Source organism: Hyalella azteca, unplaced genomic scaffold, assembly GCF_000764305.2.
Source record: "Hyalella azteca isolate HAZT.00-mixed unplaced genomic scaffold, Hazt_2.0.2 contig5114, whole genome shotgun sequence".
In the NCBI taxonomy this organism is placed as follows: Eukaryota; Metazoa; Arthropoda; class Malacostraca; order Amphipoda; family Hyalellidae; genus Hyalella; species Hyalella azteca.
The window spans coordinates 198,605-213,879 of NW_025935314.1; the positions used below are offsets into that span (position 1 = coordinate 198,605).

General features: G+C 36.9%; 2 protein-coding genes and 1 long non-coding RNA gene across 3 annotated transcripts in view; 1 reads left to right on the forward strand and 2 right to left on the reverse strand.

Moving 5' to 3' along the window:
- Positions 1-522, reverse strand: part of LOC108675468 — a 68,384-nt gene extending 67,862 nt beyond the window's left edge. The window contains exon 1 of the mRNA XM_047880284.1: positions 16-522. Coding sequence (XP_047736240.1) covers positions 16-343 — 328 coding nt within the window. The 5' untranslated portion in view covers positions 344-522. The remainder of the gene's footprint in view (positions 1-15) is intronic.
- A 2,754-nt stretch (positions 523-3,276) lies between these two features.
- LOC108675479 lies at positions 3,277-4,650 on the forward strand. Its single transcript, XR_001931109.2, has 2 exons — positions 3,277-3,411; positions 4,493-4,650. It is a non-coding gene; the product is annotated as an uncharacterized LOC108675479 (long non-coding RNA).
- Positions 4,651-9,519: 4,869 nt separating this feature from the next.
- LOC125177818 lies at positions 9,520-12,400 on the reverse strand. The gene is made up of 4 exons (XM_047880282.1): positions 12,246-12,400; positions 11,795-12,004; positions 10,466-10,585; positions 9,520-10,096 (listed from the first exon to the last, which is right to left on the reverse strand). Exons 1-4 carry the CDS (start codon positions 12,252-12,254, stop codon positions 9,953-9,955), a joined length of 483 nt encoding a protein of 160 aa, XP_047736238.1. The 5' UTR covers positions 12,255-12,400; the 3' UTR covers positions 9,520-9,952.
- Between the last annotated feature and the right edge of the window lie 2,875 nt (positions 12,401-15,275).

Here is a 15,275-nt window from a genome sequence, read left to right on the forward strand (position 1 = left end):
ATTAGCAATACTTACGGATGGGAACATCTCTCGGGTTAAAGGCTTCCACTTTGTCCGTTAGCTTAGCAAGTCTGGAAGAAAGTCGAACCGCCCGACCAACCAGATCATCGAATTCTACTTGCAATTCTGTGGAAATATCTTTAGCAGCAGATAATAGACATCCGAGTTGTTGCAATGCACCGCATAGTGTTGTATTTGATACGGCCGTAAGGTTGTAGTCGTCGTACGAGCGAGAGGTTTGAACCTCATTTGAAGCCGCGTCTTCAAGTGAAAGATCTGTCAGGTCATCATCCCTCCTCCGCGACAAATAAATAGGATATATTTGACGTTTGATTAACGGCATTTTGATAAATAATTATCACAATTAAACTCAGAATAAAAAAGGCACTGCTCTATAAAGGCATACATTACAACTGATTCTTGCACAGCTGCACACCGCGTTTGGAAAGTGGCAACAGTTGGGTACCGGTGGAACGCAAAAGACAGTCATCGCGAGCGACATTCAACGTACCACCTCACCCACCACTAACTAAAAGAACACTGACCGCGGTCCGCGAAGTCTGCGATCAGCGATATTCCGAAATGCTCGCACATCCGCGCACTAACAGCTTTCTTCCTTCGTCACATTTTCAATATCTTCATACATTCTGACATAATGCTACTGTGATTATAAAAACAGCATATGCTTCATTCATTAGGGGATTTACGTGAAACTAATATAATATCAGAGCTATTTTCGAAAGTATGCGCAAGCAGCATTTTGTGACGTACATTTTTTACGCCAAGGCCCAGTTCCGGGCCTCTAAGATGCCAGACGTGCAATGCAAATACTATTTGGCAGTGGTGCGTCGAAGTTCTTCGTTGAATAATTTCAAGAAGATTAAACATATTTGATTATGTAATGTTAGTGTGTTAGCGGGTATGTTTGAAGCCTTGCTGCTTTAAATATGTAGGGGATGTTCACGCACTTATCCATCATACTTATCGTTTCGGAATATTAGGCTATTTGGACCTGAACATGTCTTCCTACTTCCTAGAGATTAGTATGGCATGCAAAATAAGGAAGAAGGATTGGATGAAAATTTAAATTTTCATGCTAAATTTGTGTTCATAAATTTAATTTATAAAATAATTAAAAATATTTATTTATGTAACGGGAGTAAAATAAGAGTTTCAACCGGACCATTTTTTTCTTTGCATACATAAGTTGTATTTGCGATAACATGCTCCTAATTTTCCGTGAATTACAGATCCCTGGAAATGCTACGCACTCCTGCTAGTAGATAATTAAAGAAATACTAACTTCTTGAGAAATCGATTGAAAATTAATAGCTTAAAATCAAAGAAATACCAGTAACTTTGTTTTAGGAATTAAGAATAAATCTAAGTTATTTTAGTAGCAGAGTTTGCCCATTCAAATTCCTAGTATTATCGTTGTATCGTAAGCGGTATTAAATGTAAAGAGATATTCCGTAAGAAATTCGATTTTTATGATAGAACAGTATTTTTTGCAAATGTAGGCTGGAGCAGGAAATTCTAACAAATTTTTGATGTGAAAAAAATTCTATGAAGAGGTTAGTCTCTTCTAGCTTCCAGTTACTGGTAACTAATGTTTCAGTATTCAGTTCACGGCTGCGTACCCGTGGGGTTAGTGCAGGGTAGCAGTAGGGCCGAGATAATTCTTTGAATTGAGGTGCTGTATTCAAAGTGTGGGCTCGGTTCAGAAGTAGATTAATTTGTAATAATTTACTTGTAAAAGTAAAAAACCTATCTTAGTCCTATTTTATTTTACTAGACGTGAAGTGTCAGATTCGTACAAATGTAAAAATAGTTTCGTGGTGTTGATAGCCTAAGTGCTCTGTGTAGTATCTAAGAGTCTAAGACTAGAATATTCTTTCGTGATATACTTCTACATAGTTTGGCGCGTTTCAATATATCTTATCATTGATAATTAACATTATTTATCTATTATAGAATCAAGTTATGTAAATGGAACATGAACCTTACTGAATCTCCTTTGCCTTCTGATGACCAGCGGTCATTGACCGTCATCTCAGGACCGCAATTTCCGACTGGTGAAGTGTCACTTGCATAACTCCTTCAATTCAGGACAGATTTGAATGAAAATTTGTACCAACGCACTGTCATCCTCCATCATCAACGAGGTTCGTCGAGTCATTTTTTAATCTACTCTAGGGTTCAAACGAATTTTTCAATAATTAGTATATGTTATTCATAATTACACCAAAATATCCTAACTTAACCTGACCATGGTAACCGATTTTAGACGATTTTAGACCTCACGTTCGCAGTTATCGATTTAACATGGTCGTGTTAATCGTTTACAATTTATTTTTAACCAACAACAAAACTGAATGAAAATTCTGACTATGATTGCGCTGGTACTAAAAATAAGTATTATTAATTTAAAGGATATCAGTTTAGAATTGACGGGTGTGCTTTGCCAGCTTGGGCGGGCCGAGGGCGAGTGAGTTCGGAGAAACGTTGATTGCCTTGTAAAGTTTTGTAATTAGTGGCTATAAATGATTGTACGACAATAGTCACCCGACAAGTCATGCTTGTACCGAGTTCAATTCTTATATACTGCGTATTAATCTTCTTTACAGACTCATCATTACACTGCGGTATTAATCCAATGAAGAATTAATTTGAAATTTTCAGTCTGTGCACCGTGACAACTCAAGGTGCAATTGATATTTCGTAATTACTTCTACAGTGAAAACGGCTCGTTCAGTTCCTCGGAAATAAATAACTTTCAAGTGCTAGAAGATGGAAATCACAAACTTTCAGACCGGTCGGACAAAAGCGCGTGGGCGTTAGCGTGGGTTACAGCGTGGGCCAGACCGGCCCTGAACCTGCCATATACCAGCTCTCCCTTTAGCCACGTTTTATTACCTCAATTCGTAACCAATAATTATGAAATTTAATATATGCTTTCACATGCTTATTGCGCAGTCGCGACGATTTTTTTTTTAATTTTAACTCATCTCCTTTGCAAATAAAACGGTGAAACGGGTGCAAACGGGCAAATTCCGTCACGTAGCCACGTTTTATTCCCTCAATTCGTAATCAATAATTATGAAATTTAATATATGGTTTCACATGCTTATTGCGCAGTCGCGACGATTTTTAGATGTGTATAAGAGACAGTATATGATTTGTTCGATTGTTCATGATTTTCGGCCTCTGTAATTCGAGCCGCGGTTCGCGCGGGTTATCGCGAGGACGCGGTGTGCCCTTTTCGCTGTCGTNTATGTATGCTTCTCTTATCAAGATGCATTTGGATTAAAACAGGATGTTTCATCATGAGGCAAAATGAAACTAGCACTCAGGACTATTCCAAGGAAGATGAGGCAGCCTAATACTGCTTCAAGTATATTCCTCTTTATGGTGGGTGGTCCACACTTTTGTTCAATTTTAATCTTATTCATATGAAATTTGCTTTGCATCTTGTGAATGATATTGGAATGATTGAGTCTAGCAGGAAAGATTTGTTAACTCATCTAGGAATAAAGATCTCCTGATCTCTTCAGTATATTTACTCTCTTTAGAGTAAAGTAAATCATTGCAACTAATCAACAATTGTAGGAGTATTTGATGACATTTAAATGTATTTTCACAATATTATATTAAGAATCCCTGTTACAAATACAAGTGGGAAAAAAAAAATGAGTGATCACTGTGAAATTTAATTTTTTTTAAGTGATATCTATTAACTTGTTAGAAGTAACTGCACAGCTTCCTTGATATCTCAATGAATAAACTTGAAAACCCTCTTAATGAAATGTTTTACAAATGACAACATTACTACCACTATCCTTCGCACATGCTTCTTGCCATAACAGGCGTATATAACAGCAATAATAGTTAAAAATTATGTTTGAACGATTTTCTTTGTGATTTATGTATTAAATGACTTTTCACTTCTTAAATCTATAGCCTCTTTAAGTAACAATGTGGTCTCAATGTTATTTCAGACTTACACTTGTCATGACAGTAATGTAGTCATGAGGCAAAATTTGGTTCATATTTATTTTTTATATTTAACAGTGCTTCAACTTCATTTGTAGCACATGACCATAATATGTCAAGAATAGTTTGCTAACTTATATTTACGTTATGATGAGAAGAGACAGAGTTCATCAAATCATGTATAAGCTTCATTCAATATTTCTACATTAAACATGCATTTCATGAAGAATTTAGCTTAAAAATGTATTCAGTCATCTCTCTTTCAGAGTATTCTAAGCCAATCATTTATTATACAAAGAAAAACATACATTCCATTTACAAACAAAAGCATGAATTTCTACAAATGAAAATAAATTTGGCTTTTATTTAATTACACTACATGCTATAAAAATAAAATTCCTCTCACATTTTAATATTTTAAATTTTTCAATATTGATTGTGCTCGATTAATTGATTATTTAAACTGTCAGCTTATTCTCAAGTGCAATTATATGTGCAGATTGTCAAATGAACTGTGGTCCCTGAAGGCTGCACACTTCAGGAGCGTCAGGCACCATATCAACATGGCAATATTAAGAAGAAAGCTGTGGCACAAATTGACACCTCTTATTTCTCGCTATTTCATGTCTGCATTCATACTGTAATTTAAATTGTCTTATAATGAAGTTAATTATTCGTCCCAGTTGTAAAGAGGAGTGTTTTAAATTGACATTTTGATAATTGCAAAACTAAGTTATTTGAGTACAATACATTTTTAAAGTTAAACTTTACTTTGCAGTGTTCATTCTAGGAAATTTTACTTTATATTGATAAACTTGTACACTCATTTATGTGTCACAAATGCTGAACTGATGTTCAACAGAATTTGTTTATCTTCAATTTATTATATATTTAAATAGCAAGATTTAACTTATCTGTGCATACATCAATACCTACGATATAGCCTTATTACATCTATAGTTTTGCACTGAATCCGTTTTGCGATTATACTATAACTATAAAATGTGTTGCGAATGGATAAACATTGCATTACCCACTTTCACATTGAATATTGCCAAAACCATTAATATAATTCAAATGCGTAATCTAAAAGAGTAATAAAAATTATGCACATAATATTCTTTTTCATGCCGCCCCCTCTGATACCTGCCAAAGTAGTATGTATGCTCCTTATTTTTGAAAATTATTCATTGCGGCCTCGAGACCAGTTCCTCGTCTTGATTTCTTCAGATGATCGTACTCTCCTACCATAAAGTCCATATTCTAAGCCGTTCTTGACAATCCAATTTTCTTCACTTCGCGTTGTAGGAAACGGGCGTAAACATTGGGTTTTTAGACTGTCGTACACGTGCTGTCGAATTTTACTGTTATCATACTTCAGCAGTCCAGGGTTATGGGCAAACACAGCAGATGCCGCGAATGCGCATGCGTAGGCCCCGCAACTGCTTGAATCTTGCTGTGTTTGACATGATAAGCATTTTAAAATTACTTTGGGTGCTACTTTTTCGTATAGTTTTTTAATAAATACCTTAACGTCATTTCCAGGCTGTGCTTGTAATGAGCACAGCAGATAGACTACTGGCGTTGCATCCGGTGTAACGTCGCTGTCGCACTGTAAAACGTTAGTTAAAACTTGCCAGTGAGACCCTGAACCACGTGCTGCTTCGTACCCTTTTGATTCGACGGTCATTCTGCATTGCGAGTAGCTTGTATTAATAATTTGGATGAACGGTTCGTTGTCATGCATCAGCGCATCTGGAGTAAAAACACTCAGTGGGCTATGCACTCTGATATCAGGAGCAGCCTCCATTAGCAGTTGCACGAACAGATCCAAATCGTCGCTGCTGAACCATCGATTTCCAAGAATGCGGCGTTTATTTTCTGATTTCAACGTAAGCCTCGCAGATGAATGTTTTTTCTTCACGCTTAATTTGCAACATTGCCCTTCATCTGCCTTCAAATGCATAACCTCTACCTTAGTGCTGTTGGGGACTGGCAACTTCCTGCGTCTGCCTTTTCGAAATGTAGCCAGTTTAATGTCAAGGCTTGAAATTGAAGTCTTCTTTTCAATTTTCGTAGATGGAAGACTTTTCTTAAAATTATTATAATCTTGAGAGAACTCATCCTGCTCCATTTTTCCCGTAATTGCCGAATCGAATGCATTATTGGTTGTAGTAGGTGCTGATATTGATGCACTGAGAACTTGTTCCTTCTCTGCCGCTACACTGTTAACGGACGGTCTTGTGTTTACTTCTTCAGTGCATCTGTTCGCAATTGACGCGTTAGAAGTAGTTTCGTCGGAAGCACATGAGGGTCTCGTGCTTGTACTTTCTTCCATTTGTTCAACTTCATCTTTGTCGAGATCAATGTTTCGAGTAGGGGTAGTGTAGGATCCTTTGCTTCCTTTCTTGCGCTTTGACCACGTTTCTTTCAACTCGAAACTACATTTTCTTTTTCTTTTGGCTCGGATTTCGCTGGCAGATTCTGCCACTCTTTCGTTTGTTCGAGCGTACATCTCTCGAATAAAGTCTCCTGCTGTTCTTTTCTTTTTGCCTCTTAGAATGTCCTGCTTCACAATTTTGTGCCACCCTTCCACAAGACCATTTGTTTTTCTACGTCCGTGGAGGCTAGACCACAAAGATGCAAAAGGCATTACATAAGTGAGAAAGTACGTGTTGAGCTTAGGTGCATAAACAGGATTTCTGTTGACACCCTCTCGGGACACTGTTTCCCGAACTGCACCTGCTATTGCAGAGAATGTTTGTCCGGCTTTCGTTCTATCCCGGTAGGAAGTTCTGGCAGGATCTTTACGCGGCACTTTTATTTCATCGCCACACTCCATTTGGTCCATCTTGATGTTGTCTGTGTTGTCATTAATGACAGTCTCAACGTCCTCATCCAGGAACTGGTTTTCTAGAATTGTTGCCAATTTCCTGTACGCATTACATAAGGATTCCCTATCGGTTGCGTCCGCCATTTCTGCAAACAGTCGCATGATTGGACGTCTTTCCTTTGCTTGAAGTAATCCTAAATGCTTTTTGGCATTATATTTGACATCATTCATCAGATGCGAATAGCAAAGTTTCATAATTGGAGTTCCTACTAACTCGTCTGATGATTTGCACCACAACTTGTCCAGGTATTCTGAGAGAGCACCCAAATTAAAAGCACCAACAATTGCATGCATGTTGCAGTAACTATGGTCAGTTACTATTTCTTGAACATACAAAGACCGATGATGGACTTTTCGGAAATTTGATACGAGCATACTTAGCATTGCTTTAATTTGCTCAGTCGTGTTTTTTTGGCTAAGCATTGAGATCGCCGTCAAAGTTGTTTTTGAATTAGGCCGCTGGAAAACAGCTGCGTGATACAAGTACTGTTCATTGTCGGGACCTCGTTCTCGAATAAGCGACCCGGTACAATCTAGATGAATAACGACTTCATCGCACTTGCCGAGCTCTCTGACCTCTCCTTCGCTCTGTAAGATTATCGTACGCGACTTCGTCTCATGATGTTGAATATACCCCTTCAGTTGTTTGCTATCTTTGTCGCCTTTTTCGAAAGCGTCTAATGTGATTTGAACATCAATCATCGGATGAGCATGATAGACTGATGCTTGATTTTGTCTATCCTTTACTTTTTGAATGTTTTCTGGAAGTAATATATATTCGTCAGGGTCTGAAAAGGGTTGTCCAAAGTATGTTTTGTAGGTGCCTATTAACTCGGCTTTCTTACCCAATTCTTCCCGCACAAGCCTGCGCATATCCCTCTCACTTTTCGGATGCGGCTTTGCGCCTGAATGCTTTTCGAGTAGGAAGAGCGTTACTCGGTTTGGATGTTCTTCATACCCTTCGAAATATACCAACTTTTGGTACAGTTTACAAATATTATTGGAGCACTTAATAAGGAAGGAATAGTTTGGTTTTATATTGTAAGCGTTGCAAGGGCCAAATTCCTTGATCGAAGTATGAAATTTCAGAGAACAATTAGGTTCTACATCTTTGATCGCTCGCAGCAAATTTTTGTGTGCTTCCGTTTTACTCTCAAATATTCTCCCAGTTTCATCGCCTCTATTTATTTCAAATTGAAATTCTTTGCGTATTACATAACCGCATCCCCGTTTCGTACTAATGTACATTTCAGCCACGCTCCTCGCTGTTCTGTTTTCCTCTGTACGTGTTGCTGGGTAAGTTCCTTCATGTGATGGCGGTGTTGAATGTTTTTCAGTAGTGAGATTATGCTCTTTTGTAGTTCTTGCACCGCGTATATAGATGGAGTTCTGTTCTATCTCAGAAGCAGAGTCATTGTTTGTAGCGTCCTCAGGGTCATTGGGGTTGTCAACTACCTTGCTATAGTCATGGTAGTGACTGGAATCTAGATTTTGGTTCTCCTCATTACTTACATTTTCATAATTACGTCGTTCCTCGTTATGGCTTGGGCTTTGATTATGGATGTTTCCATCAGGCACACAAGCGGAGTATTTTAAGTCTGTAAATCCTACGTTGTTTGATGTGAGCCTATTGGAGTCGTTACTTTTTCGGTTACCTTGGTCGTTATCATTGAAATCGTCCTGTCGAATGAAGTTGCACTTGATGCTTTCATCAGCACCTTGGAATCCGTCTGACTTTATTGCGTCATTTTCACTAGCATTACTGCTTGAATTCATTTCGTCATCGGTATTCTCATTAATATCCAAGTAATTGCTGTTACCGTTCTTTTTTGTACTGTCTGGAATGCTTTCGTCATCATCTACTTTGGAGTGTATAATAATAATTGCTTCATCGTCAATGTAACCAATCTCTGTATTCAATTCTTCATGGTCACTTCCAATTATGATTGACGTGTTTGCGTCACCGTGATTATGACGTTCTCCGATTGGCGTATGCACACATCTCTTCTTGGGTGTTAGCCGTTGCGATCGAGTCTCCAGAACACTCATTCCCATTGATTGACTGCTTGATAGAATTACTTTCTTTGGCTTTGTACGGAGTGTAGCTATGTGAGTCGATGTCAAATTTCCAAGTTTGTGATTTAGATCATATTTTGATTCAAGATTTAGACTAGAATCGCAACTTGAGTCGGCCGTTAATTGCTGCTGGGTTTGGGTCCTGGGTGATCCTCTTCTTTGTATGCTTGTACTTCTGTCAGTTTTACAAGTTCGTGGAATTCGGTGATTTGACAGCGATTTGTTGTCAGTCAGTGGTTGTGCCTGTCGACTTGACGAACCACTAATGCTGACCTTTATTTGCTGCTGAGATTGGGTGATTTGCGCGGTGCCTTTTCCTGCGTTGTGCCTGACGACTGCACTAGAGGTACTTGTTTGGTTTGAATGACCGCTGTTAAGCATCAAATTCTCTTTGCAGCTGTCACCGATATTGCGTGGGTAACTTTTATCATGGGCACCAAGACGGACTTCTCCAATTTTTCTATATTGATTTTTTAATTCCTGTCACAATTTATAAAGAGCATGTAAATCATAGTAATGATAAACATCATAATATTATTCTTCGCTTTATTCCATGTTACAACTTTATGTACATCGAGTAAATTATGTTAGAAATCATACGAAAAACTAAGTAGTAGGTACTCAATAAGTGAAAGTCCAACGTGCACCATTTTTTCAACACTAAACATAGAATGGCGATTACTTTTGCATAGGTGTCTTTTTTCATGTAATTAAATATGCATGAAATGAATACAATCAAGAATAATAACTTAATTTCAGAGTAACACTCATGATATCGATAACTAGTTAAGTTATACCATAAAGTCTACTAGCCTTTGGCCGTGCTTAATTTATGATTGCTCCCATAGATCAATCAATATACGAGTATATGGGAAGAAAGATTGTGGTTGCTTAACTTATAATATGCGTTTGAGTGCCGTAGAACTTCAGCACTAATTAAAATTATACTAAGCCCATTAATGATATGTACAAGTGACAGTAATATTAGTCTTAGATGAGACTCACTTCGTTTTGCCCTTCAACATTTTTCTGTACAGACTGTACTTGCTTCTTACGGCGCTGGCACTCCACGAGAGGACCGGACCCTGGTAGAATGCGGGCTTTCCTGGGAGGATCATCCCTTCGTGCTGTTAGCTGTGTGTATGGTTTTACATTCATTTACTATTGGCTTTATTCACCTACCTAAGACCAGTTAGAAAATCCTTCTAAATTAATTAATAGACAACATATTCTTTTATTCAAAATGATAAATAACATCGATATGAACTACAAATAGTAATTTAATCAAATTAATTCAGTGGTTTACCTACAATAACTTTTTCATCTTCAACAAAGTAGGTACGGCACTTCATGAATTGAAAAATATATAAAACTAGTTAATTTTGTAAAGCAAAGAAATAGCAATAAAATATGGAAAACGAAATCAATTAATTATGATGCAAATAAAAAATATGAAAACCAATAATTCCTGAAATCGTAATTTTTTATCCTCAATACACTTACTTGACCGTGGTACAGCGATGTTGCGTGGTTATCCTTGTGAGTGCGACAGTTCTCCTCCACAGGTTCGTCAGCAGAACTTGTGCAATAGGCCGTGGGGGATGGCATGTCCGGCTGCGGGGCCTGGTAATCAATTCAATGATGGCGCATTTGTTGCTTTCACAACCACAAGCATAGTTTATTCCTAACTCTTCTGAACGGATTAAATGGCTACCCAATTACATTGGAATATATTAAGAAATTTATGAAATAGTGACTCTTAACACGTTCAGTGTAAGATACGAGCCACTAGGGTTGGCAGATGGCCTGAAAACGGCCAAGTCCCCGGACAAAAAATGCCGATAATTCTATGTTTACAAGCAAATTTGTAGGTTCTGGCGCAAAAAACATAATTTTCATTTTTCCAAACGCTATAGAATTAAATTAGAAAGTACTGTAATTATATATTTTAGCATGCCGACACGATTTAAAAAAAAACTAAATCGCGGAATTTGTCCGAACAAAAAACCATCGGACCATGATCGGGCCCACCGTTGGGATGGATCGCAAAAAATATGTTAAGCGTAAATCCGAAAATAAACAGCATTCGCACGTCATACATATTTTTCGCAATATAAGCGTTTCATAGCTAATGGGCTAATATCGTTCTATATTTGAATTTATTATTTCTAACATAAATGATCGCATTTCATCAAATAGGGCAATTCTGTCAGGGTTGTAGTTTTAAGCATTTATATTTATAACTTTATCTTTAAATATTATGTATTCTTAACTCTCTGCAAGCATCGTCTAGGATGAACGCTTTCAAGAACACACTAGATAAAGAAAAATATTTAGTGAAAATGTCAGATTTTAAATCTGAATGGATAAGTAATGAAAAGTATAAGTATTTGCTACAGGCCAAAGCGGTCATTTTTTAACGCCCACACGCACTAGTATACTACACCATGCCAATATCAATCAGCATCCGCCACTGTGTTATCTTCGCTTTAGCATCGTCTGGCGTTACTAAAATTCCAGTGTAACCATGTAATAGTTAATCTGCATGTATAAAAATAAATTATAACTGCATTCAAGAGTGTACTTAGGTGTACAAAATACACTTGACGGACCATCATTGATTGCTTCATATTATCACAAACAAAGCTTCCAAAAAAATTTCATCTTTATCAAAAAAATTTAACTATATTATTTTATTAGTCATTAGCACTAGTCATTTCAATAACATTAATCATTCATTCGCTATGCCTATTCAACGTGGTAAACGTGAAGCTCAACGGGTTTGAAAAGAGATTGTCATTGCAAATATAACTGATACAAAAAATTACTTACCCGAAGGACAATCCGACGCAATTCTCTTCTCAGTGCATCCGAATTATTTTTATTCTTTTCTACAATATATTTCACCGCCTTAAATTTACTATGGTGTATGCCTAAAAGTCTCATTAGCATAGGAATGAGCTGCCGCACTGAGCGGCATGAAGAATCCTTGATTTCCGCAAGCGCCTCTAATAACGCTGCTAAACTTAGTTGCAAGACTTTCTGCAAGTTTCGAAAAGGGGGTACTTAAGAACATCGTATTGCCAAATAAGAAAAAAAACAACAATTTACCTTTGATTACATATGATGATTTGACGAAAAGCTGATATTATTGAATGTTTATAATTTGATCCAGTAATTGATCCTAATAAGATATATTTAGGTTAAGTCTTGAAGCAACGATGCTTTATGAACATTAACGTTTCATTTGATACTACTAACGAATTTCTCGTGTCAAACTTACACTCATCATCGCGACTCTTCTTAATGAGCAAGGCAAGATGAACACTGAATAAATAATGGAGATCTGTCTTCACGAAATGCAATGAGAAATCGACACGGCATGCAGTCGAATCAAGCTGTGTTGCACGAGAGCTTTTTCCTACCAGCCGAGTCAGCAGGTGCCTGTAAGATGCAAAGTTTTAATTGAAATAACAGCCACATCACTCATGTATACTGTAGACAACTCTACAGATTCGCGATCGCAAATTAGTGTCAGATAATTTGTATTTAGGAAAAAAAATAATTCAACTAATAATGAAATTTAAGAATGCACACAAATTAATGGGAATGAAAGACCCAAGATCATAAAAATGGTGTCCATAGTATTCCCTATTAAATTCGGAATTGAGTAAATTTTAAGAAAGGTTTGTCATTATAGCCCCGTAGCACGCATCTCTGACCTCCGTGGTTATGATGCTGCAGCAATGTGTTTATGCAATTGAAGGTGTTTGATGTATGGAAAAGTACTGATGATTTCAAACAACTTTTATTAATTGTTGTAAGACGCTTTGATATACAGTGGACAACGCTGTAATACTATAATTATAGTATATTCTAGCAGCAGCTTCTAGTAATTAATAATATGGTAGGAAATTAATGAGAGCACACGATCCAGCATGAGGGAGGCCCGCAACGCACGTCATGCTGTCAGAGACGTTGACGCGACTGCTGGGATCTCTTCTTTCTTTGTTGGGGATTCCATTCTTCATCCGATAGGTGGGGAATAGCACAGCTATACATATACTACTGTTTTATGTGATTTGTTTTACAAAATTTTTAATTCTAAATATTTTAAATTACATGAAAACCTTCGATTAGTTAATGACTACTGCTGATCTATGTCAACACAAATCTTTCAATTAACAAAATTGAGCACAATGCTCAATGCAGTCTTTTAGACGCATTAGCCATTACAAACAGTGAATCGGGATCTTAACTCTATGAAAAAATTAGTTAAAAAATAAGCATGTAAATGTAGAATGTAGAGGATCGGCAATAATTACAGAAGTCTCTAGGTAAGCCTCCAAACCAGATTGAATATAGAACACTCAATATTGACATACAGATTCTCACTGGTTATTGTTACTGAAATTTGTAATAATTGTTTAACCTGATGCTGGCCCTGTGCCAAGTAATGTTTTTGATAATGACAAATTGACAATGTTAAGTGGCTTGGTATTTTCTTCGTTCCTAAATTATAATAGAGATGTAATATTAACCAAAACATTGCATGAAAAGTAATGTCTAATATTTTATTTCAATTAACACAAACATTGTGAGAATGCTATCATAAAAAATCTTCAAATATACTTCAACGGGTATTAGGAGAACTGAGTATACACTAGAAATATTGATAGAAACACATAAGTTATTATATATTAATTTCTTCAACATTTCTATATAAATGTTGAGGCTTGCAGGTTTTTCTCAATTACTTTCAATCAATGGCTGTGCAGCAGGGAAGAAGATGGAGGTCTTCCCATTCTTCAGCACTGCACATTGATGATGATCTGCAAATAAGATATATTAAATAAATAATTTTATGATGATGAAATTAAATATCATTAGCTGTCATTACTTGCATCAAGTTGAAAATGCTTTGGCAACATAGTTTTGCCCAGTACAGAAGGAAGGCAGCAAATAATTCAAATGATTGAAGTTCATGTGAAGCTATAACTTGTGGAGAACTATTAAAAGGTTGCTTATTATTTAAATGGCTCAACAAATCCCTAAAACAGTTGAAAAACGAAATGTCAGGACCTGACAATTGCCCAAATTAGACTGAAAAAGCATCAGGCAGCAGGACTTCTATCGTGTGATGTGTGCATGGGAAGCTCAGTACAGCAGGGCGCTGCCGCTGGCTATGACATTTTTTCTGAAGCAGAGGCCATACTACATATAAAATCCAACTTTTGGACTCTAAAAAGCTTGATACAAGCATGAGCAAGCAAGGCTGACTATACATAAAAAAGTAAAGTACTGTTCTTCATTTCCTGACAGATCTGGCAGAAGCTTGCCATGCCAGTGAAGTACCAATTTTGTTGAACAGTGATATAATTGAATCGCAATTGCAGAAGATCCAACACTATCAACGAGCACTGCTAAGTAGGTGTGAATGAGCACAATTGGCTAGTAACTTATTACATTCACTTAGGCTGGGCATGGGCAATCTCTAAACTTAATTTCCTACATTTGGAATAACTTATTTATTAAAAACTTGAGGCAATTAGGATGAAGATACAACCAGATAACTAGAACCAAGAGTTTGTTCAAGGACACCAACCAAAGGTGATGCTGGAAGCACAACGTATTGACCGAAACCATACGCTGCCCTCTAGTGACAGTGTTATTCTAGAGGAATAGGTAATAACTAAGTAATATCTTAGTATAATTGTAGTAGCTAAACAATTATTGGGTAGACTTCAAATTTGATAAAAATTAAATTATACTTCAATTTAGGAGTTTGAAAAGATTTCTAATGAAAGGAAGGTACAGCCATGGCTCAATCTTAAATATATGAGCCTCAGCCAGCCATTAGCCCATAATTCCACATTTCCACATGGCTGACAGCCTGTTACAAGACTTTGCTTGTCAAATGTCAATGACACATGACTGACAAGACATGAGTCATGACTCATGAGTTACGTACCACTGACCAGCAGCAGTCTAGCAGAGACTGCATTTAATTCACAGCTCATCAATGACAACTGCATGATACTGTCTAGAATTGAAATTTATTATTATTAATTTAGATGCTAGACTAGCTAGAGAGTTTTGCAATATTTTTAATAAATAGCTTCTTAAGCCTTCTTTTGGAAGCTGGCAACAAAAGTGCTATGGCAACCTGGCAAGTTGAGGCAACGTTGGTGCAATCACTGCAATGGAGTGATTTGATGCCTGACAGTTATTCAATCGGACATACCAGTAATAAGATACATGAAATATTAGTCGCAAAACAAATTCGGCAGTTGGCAGTAGATTTAGAATTGAA

Excerpts from the sequence above, each read along its gene's own strand:
- LOC125177818 (XM_047880282.1), bottom strand. Across the intron at positions 10,586-11,794 it reads TGCGTCGGATTGTCCTTCGG|GCCCCGCAGCCGGACATGCC; the intron begins GTAAGTAATTTT and ends ATTGATTACCAG. Across the intron at positions 10,097-10,465 it reads CATCGCTGTACCACGGTCAA|CTAACAGCACGAAGGGATGA; the intron begins GTAAGTGTATTG and ends CCATACACACAG.